The sequence below is a fragment of the Alligator mississippiensis genome, chromosome 6, assembly GCF_030867095.1.
Source record: "Alligator mississippiensis isolate rAllMis1 chromosome 6, rAllMis1, whole genome shotgun sequence".
Classification (NCBI taxonomy): Eukaryota; Metazoa; Chordata; order Crocodylia; family Alligatoridae; genus Alligator; species Alligator mississippiensis.
This window is the reverse complement of record NC_081829.1, coordinates 11,086,189-11,100,117: the sequence shown is the minus strand read 5'-3', so window position 1 is coordinate 11,100,117 and position 13,929 is coordinate 11,086,189. Positions and strand designations below refer to the sequence as shown.

The following is a 13,929-nucleotide window of genomic DNA, read 5'->3' as shown; positions in this document are numbered from 1 at the left end:
CCTGACTCACAGCTGGCTGTGTGGCTATGGAAACAAACCTGGCTGCAGGACAGTGGAACCGATGCCAAGAGGGAACTTAAGAAATAACACAGCCCCTTTGGTTTATTTTTCCTCTCTGTGTATTAGATAGAGGTGGAAGCGGGCGATGAATTTCCAGCCTAGCAGGCAAGGAGAACACTCCGAGTCAGGAGAAATGGCATGAGTGGGAAGGAGACCACTGCTCAGATGTGAATTTTGATCCATCAGGAGGTGAGATCTCATGGGATATCAGCAGAAACACAGAGGCCTGGGACAGGGAGAGGGAGGAAAACTATCATGAGGAGGTAAATGAGTGCCCCTGGCAGGTCAAGTAAGGTGTAATATAGCCATTATCTTGGGCAAAACCTCAGAGCAAACCAGGCAGCACAAAACAACCCTGGTCCCATGTTCCTGCATCTGCAGAATTCACTAGTTCACTAAAGTAGTAATTCTCAACCAGGGAGGCACATAAGGGTTAGGCGTGCAAATATGATTTACAAGATCAAGCCAGAGATTTCAAAAAGGAATCCAGAGTATTAAAAAAAGAAGCCTGCTGGGTTGCGGTCTTTCTGAGTTCTTTGCAACAGAAGAATTGCTCTATTATTTTTGTAGTCATAAAAGGAGTGAAAATGATGAGCCAGGGGTGCCTTGAGTCTAATGAGGGATCCCCTGAGTCTAACAACGATGAGAACCACTGCCGTAAAGAAACAGATTTGGAGGGGACAGAGAAACAAGGGATCTCTCGGTCAGAGAAATGCATTACCAGCAAAGGCAGAGCACTTGGCTGTGACTCCCATGCTTTAGACCTCGGCTACTGACCCCTTCCAGTCCCCTTATCACTTATGCGTCCCTCGCATCCCTCCTGCCTTGTTACCACATTCTGGCCTGATGGGGTGACAAGGACAGCCTCGCTCACCCCTGCCAGCCTCCATCACCTCAGAAAGAATGAAGAGCTGGCCCAGCAGTAAAAAACAGCAACGGTGCAAGAGAGAGAGATGCTCCTTGCTCCTATCTTGCTCTACTCTGGGGGGAACAGGCTGGTCCCAGCAACTACCCCAGCTAGACAGCTGCCTACATACTTGGCTTAAAGAGACAGTAGCATGCTGGCTTTATAAAAACTTCTAATTTTCCTATACCACCCCATACACCAGAGCGGGGCTGCGAATCACCAGGGGATTCCACATGTCACAAAGGTCACCAAGGGGGCTCAGACTGTGGTGGTGCTTGCACATGCTGTAGAAGTGGGACAGAGATTTTCTATGGCATGTGTGTGTGGGGGGGGGACACCAACTATTGCTAAAAGGCATGCATCAGCTGATCTAACTGTTTCATCTTTCCACTCCTATCTTGAAATAAGAAAGCCACGATGCAATGATTTACACCTGGATGAAACTGTGGTAAACTACTGCAGTTTAACTTCAGCTTATCACAGGATAGACTGGGCAGGCAAAATAGTTGCACTGAATTCAGCTGAACCACAGCAAGCACCCCTCACTCCCCTTCCAATTTTCACAATTGCTTCATCTGTCCATGTCCCCAGGCTCCATTCCTAGCTCAGCAACAGACTCCTTATGTCACCATGGGCAAGTCTCTTCCCTTATCTGCACTGCAAGTTTCCCCACCTGTACAAGAGGGTTAAAGTTTTATATTTGCTAAGATTTGAAATTACAAAGCCACTTAGCCAAGGCTCAAGGGACTTTTAACATAATAAGTTACATAATACTGTAATCAAATTAAACCTCAGCAGCTTTAAAAGCATGAGTTTCATGAGGGCTTAACCAGCCAACTACCCCCTTCATCAACTAGAAAGCTTGCCCTCTGCCTCCCCCAGCAATGATCTCAAGGGAAGGGACACTGAGAATGAACTCACTAAAAAGTCTGAGAGCCGTTTAGACCCTGCAGTGATGGCGACAGAAGCACCATGGCAGGTAGACAGATAAAGGTCAGAAGGTGTTTGGCTCTGGGGTCCTGCTTGGGACCCACCGATATTAAAGAGATGGGTTCCTACAATGAAATTCGTCTTACCCACCCCAGGGACCAGCCAAAGCTGAATGCTGAGAAGAGGTAGAGGACCTAGAGGCCACAAGGCTCAATGAGCCTTGTAGCTCCTTTAAAGATGACCTGGCTGGCTGAGCAACAGGTGTGACATACCTTGGACTGCAGTACTCTTGGGCACAATCTGGCTCCCTCGATGGTTAGTGTTAAACTCATCCTTTGCCAGCTAAATGCTGTGATGTGCTGTTCATTCAGTGCTGCAACAGAGTCCTTGCCAAGGCTGCTCAGCAGGATGTCAGAAACACCCTTTTGTGCACATAGCCCCACAGGACTGATAAGCCAGTGACAGCCAGAGGGATAGGCAGAGGGAGTGAGATTACTGCAGAGGTGTGAGGAGCCTCAGGCCAGCCTGCTGCCCCTTTTCCCATGTCTGTCAAACACCTAGTGTCATGTCACAAGAGTCCTCTCAGGGCTCTTCCAAAAAAAAGCCACACAGCTTATTTCAGAGTCCACTGCACTGAGTTGTCAGAGGATCACCCCAGAAGTAGGACAGATTGCCCTTCCAGAGCTAGCTGGCCCAGAGAGATGGGGGGAAGCTCAGGACCCAGGTGTGGATTCCACGTGCCTCAGCTCAGACCGTGTCCAAAGGCAGATAGCACTGGGTGCAGAAACATTTGCATGAAGTCAGGAGCTGTAACGGACACCCTTGCAGGTGGACTGGCCAGCTGGGCTGCATCAAGGGGCTACATCCGCATGCCTTCTGACTGGCTGATGGGAACAGCAGGATCCCTCTTCAGGCCACGGGGGTAATGATCTGTTAGCTGCCTCAGCCCAGGACATTCTGCTCCTGCCTCTTGACTTCCTTGCCCTGGCCATTGGTCCCAACCCTTTGACCAGCTCCAAACTTCAGCTCTGCCCATTGGCAGCAACTGCCCCACATCCTGGTGGTATAACACGCGAGGGCTGAAAACTGCACTACCTCATAGTAGTGCCAGTAATGGCATTGGCTGCCACCCTTGATCTTCTCCAGAGTCAGATGCATTTATGGATTCAAGTTTGAGGTTCAGAGCTCAATCCAAATCCTACAGGGTTTGGGTTTCATCTGTTACAAGTGCTGCTAGGAAATCAAAGATGCCCAGACCCACTACTGACCCCTTAGAGGCAGGCCAGCATCATCCTTCTCCTCCTATACCCAAAGAAACAGAGGCCCAGAGGGGAGGTGCCTTACCCCAGGATCGTGGGCTAGGAACACTCCCAAGCTTGTGTCTTCCCTGTTGACCCATTCCCCTCCCATCCTGAGCTCTGCTGCAGGTTTATCTCACTTTATAACACCTGGCTGCTCTAAGCCAATGGTTACATAGGCATTTCTTTCCTAAACAATTCACAATGCACCTTCTTAGAGTTTCTTTGATAAAAATATTCCAACCTACCTGCCTGATACACTTACATGACCCCCTTCAAGTCTGGGCCCTGGAAATCAGAGGCAGCATCTCCTGATTACAGGTGGGACAGAGAATTGTCATCAATAAAGAATGAGGTACAGGTATGCTGCAGCTCTTCCTGTAAGGAACCATGTGCGTGAGACTGGCCCAAGAGCTTTCTTTCTGTGAGTTAAATTCTCTTACAAAGTCTCATAGCCTCAGTGCAGCCAATTTTCATGCCTCAGAGAATGACAGAGAGAAGGAGCAAGAGCTGGCGTGTCTGATTTCAGAGGCTGTTTTGCAAAATTCAGAACCAGTTTCTGTTTCAGAAACCCAAATCTGGCAAATGATTAAATCTCTGCATCATTTGAGATCGTCTGAGAAACAAAACTGAACTGGCATCAAAAGGAAACTTCTCCTGCTTATACAGTCTGGGGCTGTAAACACAGACATATCGTATCATTCACAAAGATGCCAAAAGTTCTTCATTGTACAGCTTTTGTGCAGCCACACCTAAAACATGCTGTTCATTTCCAGACACACCATACCAGGAAGGCTTTTCTGAACTGAAGGCAGTTTGGAGAACAGCAGCAAAAATGACTAGAGGCTAAAGTCAGGAAATGTTAAAAGCTCTTTGGCCGTTATTGCTTGGCTAAGTGGCAGCATGACCACTGTCCACCTGAAGGGCGAACCACATAGGAGAGGTGCGGTCATTGCAGAGTGGGGAAGGATGAAGCTAAAAAGAAAGAGAGGAAATGGAGCAAAGGACAACTTAGGCAGGAAGTTTAGAAAATCACTGGCAAGTCATTAGAACAAAAATAACAAAAACGAGGGAAATAGTGGAAACATCACTGCTGGGGTCAATGAGTACAAAAATAGATAATGCTTTGGAGAATCTGCTGAGAACAGCACCAGACCTGGAAATGGTGCAGATAGGATTCAAAGGGTTTTCTCCCCTCTGACAGCCCCAGTTCCAGGATGTCCATGTGTATGCAAACAGGGAACCTCACTGTCACACTCAAGAGCTCCACTTAGATGTCCAGTGGCTTGCACCTGCAATGGGAACACGGGCTCCTCACTTAGGCACCCAACTTTCAGAGGTGCATGGTACATGCCGATTCTGCTCTCTAGCTCCCAAATCACCAATATTATTTACCATACCTGGCTCCACAGGCCTGCATCTTCCAGTTAAAAGGCTGCCTCTTTTCTACAGATCTGAGTTCAGGCTGCAGGAGAAAACGAGTAAAAATAATTCACCCCATCTTGCCCTTGCCCTATGCTCTTGTGGGACCAATCGCTGGTTGGTGGGGCCCGAATCGCTATGCAGATGATGCTGTTGTTCTCTTGGTTGTCCTATTTGCTTGGAAAACCAAACTTGGAGGCCCTGAGTCAGGCCTTCTCCTTTGCTACCTTTAAATGAAAGAGTCTCATTGATCCTACTTGGTGATGCATGAGCCCTAGCAAAAAATTGATACCCCCTGTACTTCTGAAAGCCATCGTGCTTTTGGCTCTCTCTTCACCTCTCATGTTAACAGCACAAAGGACACAAGCACTATCTGCAGGGTGGTTGGTGCCCACTGGGATCTGCTCTTTCCTGCTGGTGCATGCAGGCTGCTGGTCAACATTGCTGTTTAGGACTAGGAAACCCACTGGGGTTACAATAAAGCTCCCCGATGGCTTTTCACTGGCTCTGACCAGCCTGTTGGCGCTGCAACAGCTCTCCTCACTACAGCCATAAAGAACAAGGCAAAAGGCTCCTGGCGGGGACTAGCATAGACATGTTCTTCCTGCATCAGGCTGGCTGACATGCCCATTACGTGTACAATGATGTCTCTTGCCTTTTCATATTGTTATTTACAGAGAGCCAGAATACGCACAGAAACCTTGTCCGCTCCCTGCCTGGTTAGCTGGTCAACGTCTTTCCCTCACCTCACCCAATGGTCTGTGCACAGGCACTGGCACGTATCATCCTTTCTGCAGTCCCACTCCCTACTTGGTGTAAATGAAAAATGTTGCCAGTAGAAAGAACCTGCTGGGAGCAGCATCTGCTCCTTCGTTGCTTATTGACAAGCTACATTCAAAAAGTGGAAAATTCCACTCTGGAAGCAAAGCCTAAGTGACAGACGTCCCATCACCTGGTGCTGGGTGAAGCACTGGGTCCTGTATTCAGGGCAAGGGAATCAGAGATTGCTGACCGGTCCAGCTGAGTTCTTGCCCTAAAAAAGTCGGGAACCACTGCTACCAGGGACTATATTGCGTTGACCTAGGAATCGGGGAACACTAGGGGCTCCTATACAGGTGCAGGAAGCCTGCTCCAATGCAACTGTAATTCCAGCGAGTCTGCTGGAGTGTGGAAATTACTGAGCTCCAGCAGCCTCCAGCGTCACATGTATCAGCATCCCTGTGCTTAAAAATGGTGGTGGGACGCTTTAAACTAAAGCTGGTCCAATAAGCTTTAGGTCAAAGCACCCCAGCGCCTTTTTTCAGCGCGGGGATGCTGATACACATGACACTCCGGGAACTTTTAATTACTGCAGCTTTTGCAGCTGTGCTAATTAAAGTCCGTGTGTCCCCCCCCTCCAAAGCACGTGTATAAATGCCCTAGGTGTGACCAAATAGGGTTCCTGTAGCTCCCTTTACATGTCAGGCTAGTGTACGAGTCTCCCAGCATCCCTTTTGTAGTCCTGCCTCTTTACCTTCTAGTGGAGCTCAATTTTAATTCTTTAGCAACAGTCAGCAAGCAGATGTGAAATTATGAAAGACAAGCATATCTGGTCCTTCCTCTTTCAGGAATGTGACTTGTGACCCCTTTTCCCCTGAGCTGATGAAAAGGCGACTGCCAGAGCCGCAAGGGATCTCCTGTTACCACAACACCTAGCCCATTAGATACACAGGGATGAATGCAGCAAGCATGTGGCCTCTCTGATGTAGGCCAGGGCCTCCTATGCTCGGCACCCATGAGGTTGTGGCTGCCTAACAGAGACCCCTTGCAGGCTGAAATGATCATTTCTGTAGTCTCTCTGGTTTAAGTCTCATCCCATGGGCATCCCAGAGATGATGCATGCAGACAAGGAACCTCAGTCCCAGCATCAGATAAAAGTGCTACAGGTCATGACAGTCTGATGCCGCCTTCAGACAACCTGGTGTCCCGTTCACAGTTGAGTGAAAATCCTCTGAAAACTAGTTGGTGTGGGCACTAACAACGGGTGGCAGATATCCTACCTGGACCTTTGAGTGCTTTGTGAAGCCATCACCAAGTAACCATATTAATAGCTCACCCTGAAAAAAAACCTCAGAGTGCTTTAGTCCAGCACTACCATAAGGCCTCCTCTGTGAGCTGTGGGATGCTGTGCCCACATATTGGTATGTCTATGTGACACAATGCAGTGCAGTCCAGTGCAGACACCTTGACTAGAACTGGAAGCAGCATAATCATATTAGTGCAGTACTCGGGATGTGGATTTTCTCACATAACCAGCAACTTCCCCTCCAAAACCAGCTGGGGAAAATTGGGGTGTGCATTCCATGCGAGAAAAAGGGCTCCCCAGGGGTCTGGACATTTGGCAGCAAGGGATAGGGGGCATGGAGCACAGGCAGCATTATGCTCTGGGAGACATGGTAATTAGTACTGGCTTCATGCCCTCCCCACCCCATCACCAAATTTCTGGGCCCATGGGGAGTCCCTCTCCCCAAAAGCATGCTGGATTGGGCTGGCACATGGGGCTAGTCCTCAGCAGGAGTGCCAGGTCCAACCCAGCACACAGCCTTAGCTCCAGCATGCCAGGCTCTATCCCACACGCTGGCTGCAGAGCCACATGCCTGGACAGACTCAGCATACCAAGTCCATGACAGCCAGCGCTGGGGCCGTGCACCGAGTCAGACTCTGTATACGACTTCAGAGCCCGCACAGGATCCCAGACTCAGCATGCAGCCCAAGCGCCAGTGCCAGACCAGGCCCTGTTCCTGTGCAGTCCCCAGCCCCAGAGACCCCAGATCTCAATTATTCATCTGTACCTCAAGATAAGTTTTTTTTCCCTTCTTAGGGCCTTTCAAAAATAGGGTGCATGTCATATTCAGGGGGTGGGAGGAAGGTGTTACATACAAAAAAAAAAAAAAAGTACCCTTTTTCTCAGCCAGGCAACTTAGCTTAGCAGAATGCTATGCTATACAGTTTCTGGTACTGAAGTTACCTCATTCAGAGTTAACTGAGGTATCTCTACATGGCACTGTATGCACATACATACACACATGATCCTGCGCTTTACCTATCCCAGGCTTTTTCTGATGGCAGACAGGAAATTCACCATGTTCACAGCCAGGTGTGTCCGGCAACTCTGAGTGGCGCTATTACAGAGCTATGCCAGCAGAGCCTGGAGCATGCCTGTGGTGGGCACCAACTGCTGAAGGGGCTGCAGCAGCCTGCAGAAGGCACAGGCATGCCTGTGTATGCCTTCGACGCACTCCCAGGGAATGGCAGTAGCCTCCTGCTGGCATAGCTTCCCCATGCAGATAAGAGAAAGCTGTAATTTGAATCAGAGCAGCTTACGCTTCTCCCCTGCAAAAAGCAGCTTTGCTTGCCTACTTTTGTGGTCTGCAGCTGGAACAGCTCTGCTAGAGGCTGACACAAGCTCAAATCCCCAATGGAAACAAGGCCTTAGCCTCCAGCCCTTTCCTGTGTACTAGCTGAATGTGAAAGGCAGGCAGAGATGCCCGGTGCCTAGCTTTATCTCCAGCTTGGGGACAGGAAGAAGCCTGTCATTCCACCAGCTCTCCTGTCGGGGACCACTGCCTATAGCTCAGGCTCCCCAGGGCCCAGCCCTGAACAAAAGCATAGGTTAGAGCAGAAGCATGTGCAGCAAGGAGCTTCTGACATGCAGTGTCCTTTGAGACGAAGAAAAGGAAACCAACTATTCCTGCTTGCTCCATATCTTAAATGAAATCATCAGGTCTCTGCAAAATGAGAGACAGGCAGGAACAGCAGAGCCTGGTGTGAACTGCCTGCACTGAGGCAAGAGGCAGAGCTTCTCCAGCACTGATTGCAACTAGCTCAGTTGCAAAGAAGAGCTGCATGGAGCTGCCATTGCCGTCACAGGGCAGGCTGCTCTTTTCCATGGGCAGCAGCTGTGTGTGGATCTCACAGCCTCCCCGACACTACAGTTCAGGGGCTGGAGGGGCGGGAGGTCAGTGCCTATCACCAAACATTTCATGCATATTTCATTAGTTAGTGGTTTTTCTGGACAGGTCTGACTCCTCTGCCCTTTATGGAACGTCACCTCCCAGGCAAAGGAGCTGCTAGCAGCAGGCATCTTCCAGGCAGCCGGCCAGGGAATGGACAGCAGGAGAAGGCACAGAAGGTCAGTGCTGTCGCCGTGGCACCATGTGCTGCAGGAATGATGCTAACGAGGGCATGGGGGTAGGTAGGCTCTGCAGTGTGCCAGCTTAATGCTACCACACCAGGCACAAATGGAACGGGTCTGCCAGTTCCACAGCCTGGTTCACAACCTGCCAGCGTTAGTGAAGAAAGGGAGGTTTGAGCTGGGATTGCCTGGAGCAGCACCCTCTGCTCAGCCCACAGCACCAAGCCTGTCTCATCCCCTGCGTGCTCCCTGCTCTGCATGGGAGGCAGCAGTGCTATACTGCAGGGCCAGGACCCCAGCCCTGGCATATGGCTCCTGCGCCCGCTCTGTGGCTCGAAGCAACTCTCCTGAATGTATCTGGGTATCACTGGATTATTTTTTTTAACTCCTAAGACTTGCATCACAGACTTTCAGCCAGCATGAGGGATAGGAGCCCCTCTGCTGGGAACCCCAAGGACTTATGTTAGCCTCAAATAACGGATGTTTGCCATTCTCACCTTGGCCTCTCCTTCTCTTCACTGATCTAAACCATCTCTCTGCCTCCTCAAAGGTTTTAGTGGTTTTATGCAGACATCTAACCAGCTGTCCAAACCCTGATGTCACTGTGAAATCTTACCAGAGCAGCAGATACAGACCTAGCTGGGAATTGAGACCATTTGAATCACAGCCCTGCTGGCCAGCTGGCCAGCAGACAACAGCAAGTTACAAGCTGGCATAACTTGCTCAGGAGAGGAACAAGGCTGGACTGGAAGCAGGGGGTCAGATGTGGGGTGTGTTGGCAGATCTGAGGGAAAGACAGCAATAACAGAAAGCAGGACAGAACAGAGGTACCTGGCGAGCCATGTGGAGCAAGAATGCAATAGCAGGAGGGCTGTAGGTCAGGGTGAGGGACATCAGCAGAGCAAAAGGAGTGGAGGCAGAGTGGATAGAGTCAAGGAAGCAACTTCAGGCATGGGTTACAGCTGAGCCTGGTGGGGGGGAGTGGATTTTTGCAACTCCCTCATGCCCCCTTCCCTAGCTCTGTGAGATCCTTTCAACAACAATGCACCACTTTCTAGGCACTGAAATCCCCCCCTCACAAGAAAGAACGGAGCTCAGAGGAGTGGAAAGAGCCAAATGCCAAGAAGCAAGGGAACTGCCAGCTGCGAAGCTCACGGAAGGATGAGGAGACAGACAGAGGTTTCCTTACCCTTTCCGAATGACGACAATGATAGCGCCAAGGAGAATAATTAAGACAACCAGCCCTCCAGCACAGATGCCCAGGATCAGGCCCATCTCCTCCGAGTGCTGGGACACCTCCAGGGGACGTTTGCTCTCTTTGCAGGCAGCTGCATGGGGAAAAAGCACAGAAAAGAGGGGTCAAAAATTCAGCTCTGACCTAGTTTCTTTGCAGCTGGCTTGGCAGATCCTTTTCCCCGACATGCACACTTGCCTGGAGAAGCACTTGTCAAGGAACCAGTGCCAGGCAGGCTGTGCTCGTCAAGCTTAAACACAACTGGCCAAGGCAAATCCCACACTCAAGAGGCACAGACACGTGAACATGCTGTACAGGAACACATGCATGTGCAAAAAGCTCCCCACAGACATGCAAAATGTATCCCACACGGGCAACAGCTCCCCTACAAGCATGCAGAGAGCATGGGCACGTACAAACACACCAGCTCACAGGTGCATACATGCAAGAAAAATCCCAAGTGGACACAAACAATGCACTCTCACCTCTACATACACACATGTATACCTGCGTAGTGCACACAGACACACACACACACACACACACACACACACACACACACAACTAAAGCTCCCTTGCAGGTATAGGTAATGTGCACATGCCGAATGAACCCTCACAGACATCTGCAGTCATGCACCAGCACTAAGGGTCACACTCAACTCCAGCTGAGTGGTCAGAGTAGGGCAGTGATTCTCAAACTTTTTAGACTCAAATGCCAGCTTTTAGTTTTCATTTGGATTTCTGACTAGCAAAAAACAATGTCGTAATTCTTCTATTGCAGAGAATTCAGAAAGACCACAGCGGGTCAGTGAAACCTTTAGGTTCATCTTGCAAATCATGCTTGCACACCTAACAGTGCTAACATCGCATGGCACCCTGTAGCACCCCTGGAAGTACATCAAGGCACATCAGGGTGCTGCAGCACCCTGCTTAAGAACCACTGGAGCAGAGGACTCACACACACACACACACACACACACACACACACACACACTGCAGTGCCTATTCAGAAATTGTTGCGATTAGTTTCCTGTTGCCTACAGATCTGAACTCTCCTTCTGGGATTTCAAAGGGGTCGGGCTGAGTGCCTTATGCATCTAGAAGTGGGAATGAATGACTCCAGCCACCACCCCTTGAGGTAGGCACAGGTCTAGCTTGCAGTACCCTGAAGAGTCTTTAATCAGCTAGGCCACAGCAGGAGGCATACCCGTGGCAAAGTGCATGTTCTCCCCAACCAGCAGCAAGCAGCCTGCTTGACACCCATGAAAGAAATGTCCTTGCCCAAATGGGTTCGACACCTGTTTAATGTTCTAGCAAACAATCCAATCTAATCCCCACATTAAATGAGGCTGCTTAATGTTCTGATCCAAACAAACAATCAAACAAAAGAACAACCCCATCAAACTTCTCATCCAGCCAAAGGCGGTCAGAAATGAGCTGCAGCTCTGTCTCCTTTCCGCTCACCCCATCCCCATCTCCTCTATGGGTCCCTCCCAATCTGGTGAGCTGAGCATGAGGTCCTTTCAACAGCACTGCATCAGCCTGTGTGACCCTGGGGGAGGGTCACATCAAATTATTTAAACTCGCAGACAGAAGGAGAAGAGAGGCATGGCAGGCAGAAGTTCCCAACTATGCGAGTCATGAGTTTGCACTGAGTCAGCACTTGCGTGTGCATCCCTGAAGTTGTTCCCTGGGACAGCCCCTGCCCATGCTGAGGAAATTCACTCTCAGGCATTTGCTGAAGGAAACAGAGATAGCAGAGGCATGGCCAGTGCACTGCCAGGCACATTCCAGGGCTCTGGCACTCCAGAAAGGGAACACATACAAAATGGACAGGTAGGTCATGTGGACAGTTGGATGGACGAGAAGTTTTGAGGGGTGGCCTGAGTGGACTGGTTCCATGAAAGGACAAGGTGGACAGGGTCGGTGGAGGGTTTAGGTCATCATGGGCCAGCCTGCTTAGCAAGCCAATCTGCCTGGGCTGCTACTCTGCTTTTTGCTCCCTACCAATCTGCTGCATGCCGCGCACAGAGGCTGCCCATGCCACTAATGGCATGTGTGCCGCAGGTTGGACACCCCTGGATTAGGCAGTGAGCTGGGTGAATGGATACCCAGATCAGAGGGTAAATGAGCTGAAAGGGGTCTGTGGAAGGGTTGGGCAGATGCACTGACAAGACAGATAAAATGGATAAGTCAAGCAAATCTCTAAGGGAATTTCTTTTGCATTTCCCTGTCTTCTCCAATGCGGATGACCTCCCTGCATGCTGGGTGCTGAAAGGTGCTCTCCCTTCTGATTAACCTTCTCTTCTCTACCTCAACTCCCTTGACGTCTGACTCCACAGTCCCTCAATAGGATGGGCAAGCCAGCAAGTTAGCCCTGCAGCCTGCTCTACACCACCTTTAAAGCCACAGAGAGATGATGATGATTGTGCAGGATTAAGACTCTTGCTGCTGCCTTCACTCTACAATGCAGATGGGGGACGTCTTGGTCATGAGATAGCAGTCTGACCTAGCCTGGCCTTGCTTCCCTCCTCCAAAGGACTCCTCTCTTCACCTTGCTTTGTGTGGCTTAAAGAGATACTATTAAAGTTAGCAGGCCAAGAAATTGGCCCTGCCAGGATGGCTGGCAAACACAGGTAACAGGCCCATGCAGCCCTCCTCTCCCCCTTCCTCCATTGCGCCCATCTGTTCCACTGTTGTGTGAAGGCAGTAAAGAGTAATTAACAGGAGCCCTGCTCCCTGAAGCACTGCACTGTGCATCTATTTGCAGAGACTGCCTCCCTCCCAGGCATAAAGCAGCATTTATAAGCCATAAAAAAGATGCAGAAGATTTCATAGACATTAGGGCTGGAAGGGACCTCGGAAGATCATCGAGTCCAGCCCCCCGCCCAAAGGGCAGGACGTCAGCTGGGGTCATAGGATCCCAGCAAGATAAGCATCCAGTTTCATCTTGAAGGTGTTCAATGAAGGCGCTTGAACAACCTCCAGTGGCAGGCTGTTCCAGACCTTGGGGGCTCGGACAGTAAAGAAATTCTTCCTTATGTCCAGCCTGAAACGATCTTGTAGTAGTTTGTGACCATTCGTCCTCGTCATCCCTTGGGGCGCTCTGGTGAACAAACGTTCCCCTAGATACTGGTGGTCACCCCTGATAAACTTGTAGGTGGCCATCAGATCACCCCTGAGCCTGCGCTTTTCCAGGCTAAAGAGCCCCAGGGCTCTCAGCCTGTCATCGTAGGGTCTGCTTCCCTGACCTCTGATCATGTGCGTGGCTCTTCTCTGGACTCTCTCAAGCTTCTCCACATCCTTTTGGAATTGTGGAGCCCAAAACTGGACGCAGTACTCCAGCTGCGGCCTCACTAAGGTAGAGTACAGGGGGAGAATGACGTCCCGGGATTTGCTTGAGAAGCATCTATGGATGCAAGCCAGCGTTTTGGTCGCTTTACTAGCCGCAGCATCGCATTGCAGGGTTATGTTCATCTTGTGGTCAATGATGACCCCCAAGTCTCTTTCTTCCATAGTGCTAGCCAACATAGCACTGCCGAGCCTATAAGGATGCTGCGGGTTTTTCTTCCCAAGGTGGAGAACCTTGCATTTATCGGCGTTGAACACCATCAGATTCTCATCCGCCCACTTGCTGAGCCTGTCCAGGTCAGCCTGGATCACCCGCCTGTCTTCTGGTGTGGATGCTTTGCCCCAAAGTTTGGTGTCATCGGCGAACTTGGCCAGTCCGCTTCTGACTCCAGTGTCCACATCATTAATGAAGATGTTGAACAGTATGGGTCCAAGGACAGAGCCCTGGGGGACCCCACTGGTCACAGGACACCACGATGAGTGACTTCCATCAATTACTACCCTCTGGGTCCGACCCCGGAGCCAATTTTCCAGCCAGTGGATCGTGGGGGAC

General features: G+C 50.3%; 1 protein-coding gene across 4 annotated transcripts in view; it reads right to left on the bottom strand.

The window, feature by feature from the left end:
* Nucleotides 1–13,929, bottom strand: part of PTPRU (protein tyrosine phosphatase receptor type U) — a 312,312-nt gene that overhangs the window by 80,627 nt on the left and 217,756 nt on the right. For all 4 annotated transcript variants that reach the window (XM_059729643.1, XM_059729641.1, XM_059729642.1 and 1 more), the window contains one exon: nt 9,981–10,119. In XM_059729643.1, coding sequence (XP_059585626.1) covers nt 9,981–10,119 — 139 coding nt within the window. The remainder of the gene's footprint in view (nt 1–9,980; nt 10,120–13,929) is intronic.